The sequence below is a fragment of the Notothenia coriiceps genome, unplaced genomic scaffold (genome assembly GCF_000735185.1).
Source record: "Notothenia coriiceps isolate Sejong01 unplaced genomic scaffold, NC01 NC01_scaffold00013804, whole genome shotgun sequence".
Lineage (NCBI taxonomy): Eukaryota > Metazoa > Chordata > Actinopteri > Perciformes > Nototheniidae > Notothenia > Notothenia coriiceps.
The window spans coordinates 1-5,000 of record NW_011346505.1 but is presented as its reverse complement, the minus strand read 5'-3'; the positions used below and the strand labels follow the sequence as shown (position 1 = coordinate 5,000).

General features: G+C 42.2%; 1 protein-coding gene across 1 annotated transcript in view; it reads left to right on the top strand.

Annotated features, from left to right (window-relative positions):
* LOC104948143 (scavenger receptor cysteine-rich type 1 protein M130-like) overlaps window positions 1–3,477 on the top strand; it is a 12,868-nt gene extending 9,391 nt beyond the window's left edge. The window contains exon 4 of the mRNA XM_010774308.1: window positions 3,171–3,477. Within this exon, the coding sequence (XP_010772610.1) occupies window positions 3,171–3,263 (93 nt within the window). The 3' untranslated portion in view covers window positions 3,264–3,477. The remainder of the gene's footprint in view (window positions 1–3,170) is intronic.
* The last annotated feature ends 1,523 nt before the right edge of the window (window positions 3,478–5,000 follow it).

The window sequence follows — 5,000 nt, the reverse complement described above, 5'->3', positions numbered from 1 at the left end:
CACACACAACACACCACACACAACACCACACACACCACACACACACACACAACAGACACACACACACACACACACACACATATATACACAGTACACAACAACACACACACACAGCACACCACACCAACACACATACACAGCCACACACACACATACACAGTCACAACACACACACCACACACACACACACCACACACACACCTCACACATTACACAGTCCACACACACACAGCACACACGACACACACACACACACACACACACACACCATACCGTCACAACACAACACATAACAGTCACAAACACACACACACACACACACACACACAACCACCGACACACACACACACACACACACACACAACCCACACAATCACAGTCACACACACCACACACACACACACCCACACACACACACAACACACACCACACACACCACACACACACACACAACACACACACCACACACACACACACACACAGAAACAGCACCACACACACACACACACTACACCAGGTTATGTTAAACAGGTACAGGTCAGTTAGTTAACGTCTGAAGTTATGATGGGGGAGTCTGAGGCGTTCAGGGGACAGAAGAAGGTGGGAATGGCGCTCCTCTGTGGTTCTCCTGTGTAATTGTTTGCTGTAACGAACATGTTTCAGTGTATGATGGTGCACCATGAATCATTTGAACTGAAGGAGCATGGTTCTCTAGAAAGTGCTCTAACCTGTTAGCTTTGTACTCGATATGTTAGGACTTCTAGTGTATGACGTGTTCAAACTACTCAAGCTAGATGGCTGTAAACTTGGTGCATGCATCACAGTGAGTTCACTGACGATGTATCTGAGATGATACTGTTAAAAATAAATCAGTACTCTGTTTCACTTATTTGACTGCCACAATGTCTCCTCAGGACTCCAGTCTGAAGGAGAACTCAACTCAAACAGTACGTGCTCCGTTTGGTATTCTGCTGTACAAACGATTTAAGTGTGGCATTCAGTTCTGTAGACATCCTTATCCGATGAACATGATGTAGTTTAAAGACTTCAACCACTAGGAATGATGCTCATAATGTTTCTCTTTATGTTCTGTAATACGCGATGGTGAGGTGAAATCCAGGATATACTTCAGCGCGGAGGTCTCAACAGAACCGATCTGCCTTTTCATCAAATCCACCACTTTCTCTCTGATTAATCGCGTTATAATAACCATCAGATCATCACATTGAACAGCGAATCTACTCCATACCAACCAACGTTAATATCTAGGCCCGATATCACCGAGCTCCGGTGCTGATCAAGGCATTCCAGGTGAGTAGGGATGTTCACTTGGTTTTTTTAAACATTCCTGTTCAATCCAGCATGTAATGTGTGTGACACGATTTTCTGGGCTTGTTTTCGGTGCTTACAAGGGGGAGGTTCGTTTATGCACCTACAGCAGGTGGCGAAACCTAGTGGATGCTTGGTGACGTTAGGTTTTTACATGACTTCTACATTATTGAGTATTTCGGGCTGTTTATTTCAACTTGATTCTCCTCTTGAGGATGAAGACTTAATAACACACTGAGGACTTTCTTTCTGCAAAGTGGAGAAATCCAACTAAACAACTCAGCGTTGGCCGATTTGATTAAGGCATATGTTGGCCAGTTTCCTACTATAAGTCAATGGGTGATGAGATCAGAGTCACAAATCCCCCATTCTTTAACCGCTTTGGGGACAATCAAAAACTAAATGAAAAGAATAGTCCAAATGATTCCAATCAGGATCTCCTGCATTGACTGGATGAGCATTCTCTCAGAGGTAACGTTCCTGTCTCTCCATGCGTACTGTGACTGTCTCAGGTCCAGAGAGTTGTGAGAGTAATGTAAAGGCGGGGCTGCTGATCTCTACGTCTCATCTGGGACGGCTGCGCATTGTCAAACATCATCAACATCCGGTGCGTTAACCCTGCAGCACGGAGGAGAGTCAAAGAGGAGAAATCTCGACCTCTAAGCAGTTTTGGAAACATTCTCTTATTATATGTTTTCTGAAGCAGCTTTTATGGATAAAGGTTTTTAACAAAGTTGGGAGATGGAGGATCATGTTGATCCACGATGAGTCCTTCATTCCTCCCAATAGCCCGACGTGCCATGACAGCTAGATATCGCTGCTTATCCTGAGCATAGATATTCAATGCTCTTTGGCTTTTTAATCTTTGTATATTTAATTCTACCTCCGTACAGAAAAACCAATAAAACCGATATTTAAAATCTAAAAATCGGACCATTCTTGAATTTGATTTTGCTGATATGGTTTTTGGACTCAAACAACAAAATCAGAAAAAAGGCCTTTTGTGTTCATTTTTTTCAGTTTTTAGTTTTTTTTGGGGATTGTTTCTTGTGTTAAAAGAGAAACACCGCGTCGTACACGGACCCATATTGCACATGTTTCACCCAAGGTTCAATATGAACAGCGACAGAACATGCTACTAATCTCTACGTTTAGCTTTCTGATTTGAACTGTTTTTAGCTCGACTGAATCATATGTTTCATGTTTCAGGTCCTGTCAGTTTATAGATGTGGGGGGAGATGTTTATACTTGATTAAAAGAAGTGATACCACAGTGTAGCAAATACTGTAACAAGAACAAGTCTGGTATTGAAATGGACTTAGATCAATATATTAGGATCAATTAATGCTTAAAGTACCCATCATTAATATGACTCATACAGTACGACTATTCTCATAATGATAATATTCTTAGTCTGGATTCTAATCAATGATCCCATTCATGTGTGAACATCACTTTTGAATGTAGCAGCTGGTAAAGGTGGAGATAACTTGAATGACTTAGTTCTACTTCCAGGTATCTTTATCCAGAAACAGAACTTCATCATTAAAGTGTTGTTTTATTAATAATATGAACCTGCCAAGTAACCTCAAACTTCATTTTGTGAATACATGTGATGTAGTATTATAAACCATTATACTCCAGTGAAGTCATTCAAACCTTACAGTACTTGAGTATATGTACTTTATTACTTCCCACCACTGGTCATAGAGAGCTGGAGGTAATGATCTGATTATCACTCGGAAGTATTCATAGTAGAAATGATTAATGATTCAAAATATGCTAATATCAATGAAGGAACACGACTCTCTTGTTTCTCTGCAGAGCCTGGTGTTAGGCTGGTGGAAGGAGAGAGTCGCTGTGCGGGAGACCTGGAGCTGGAACATCTGGGAGAATGGAGACCAGTGTGGAGGTTTACTCTTTCTGGACCCTGAAAGGCAGCAGGAGTCGCCTGCAGAGAGCTGGACTGTGGCTCTGCTGTTTCTGTGGGAGAGAGAAAGGAGTCCTCAGAGAGATCTGTGTGGGTGGATCAGATCTGACTGTGTTGAGTCTGGATCTGCTCTGAGGGAGTGTGCAGAATCATATTCCTCTAAACACATGCTGAATCTCACCTGCTCAGGTAAACCCATCAGTGACATCATCAGTGACATCATCGATTAGATTTTTAATTTTCTTCATTTTCTTGTTAAATTTAAAAAATAAACCAAATAGCAAATGATGAACAGTGTATGAAGCAGCCGGGCGTAGTGGGTGGCTACTGGGTCTATAGGCCCACCCACTCATTCATCAAAATTGACTGAGAGAAAATATAGTTTACCGGATTTCTATTTTTGATTATCAAAATGAATAATTAAATAATAAAATAATAGCACAAATAAGTTTCCCTTAAAAAATGCATACAATTAGAAAGCATCATTTATTGACGTAATCAGGCTTCTGTTGTGTGAGATGTTCTATCCAATCACAACAGGCCAACGTAAAACGGCCTGTTGTGATTGGCCTACATAGCTCACATAGTCGCAGCGCGGCGCAAACACAACTTAGGACGTCCCACAGACCCCGCAGAGGAAGGAGGAAAATATAGCACTCATTTACAGAGTCACAAGAATCCATGTTCAGAGTTTTAAAAAGAGTGAGAGGGGAGAGGCCAGAGCCACCATCCTCACAGCAGGGGCCGTCTCACTCCACATTCTGCCTCTCTATGCTTTCTGTGTCCCTAAAATGTATCAATGTAATGTGAACCAAAAGAAATGAACAAGCAGTATTACATTTCATTCCACTTATGGCAGCCTGGAGCACGGCTGATATGAAGAGTCCTGAAACCCACCGGGGTATTTGGAGCCTCCTCCTGTAGAATGATACCATTCACCATTTAATGGAAAACACCTGATCAAAATACAAACAGCTTGAATTCAATGATGACGCCATGTTTGAAGAACAACGTGTTTACACACATCAGTCAGATAACACATGTGAAACACACATGTGAGAGTAAAGAGTGAAACCTTTTGAAAGTGTGTGTGTGAGAGCAGAGGTGGAGCTGAGCAGAAGGAGCAGAGGGTCTGCAGAGGAGGTTCTGTTGAAGACACAGGGGAAGGGTTCACTAATGGAGACCACTTGCTAGAGGGTATCAGGTATAGATGTGAGGGTACCTGCAGTCTGTGTTCTTATCAACATGTGTTCTGTTGTTCATCATCAACTCATGTGTGTGTGTGTGTGTGTGTGTGTGTGTGTGTGTGTGTGTGTGTGTGTGTGTGTGTGTGTGTGTGTGTGTGTGTGTGTGTGTGTGTGCAGAAAGGTGCTTGGGCTGCATTGGCACGGCAACCCTCTTCACAATTAATCAGCCCTGCCATCCTCCCTCCCTGGGAAATGGATGTAAGCAAAAAGTTAAAAGACTTAATTCATAAATAAATCACAGAGTAAATAATAGGTTTTTGTGTTGCCCACGACAGCAGACAGGGCTGTGTGTAAGCAAGGGGAGGGAGAATATTTACTCACACACGCTGCACATGCTGGATGATGCAAGACCGCTAAAGACAGTAAATATGCATTACTGCCGGCTGGTACACTCTAAAAACAAATGCCTTGGCTCAACAAAGAAAATCAACGCAACAGTTTGCATCGATGTTTATTGAGTTAAGACAACTTCTAATGAAATTGTCTTAAAGCAA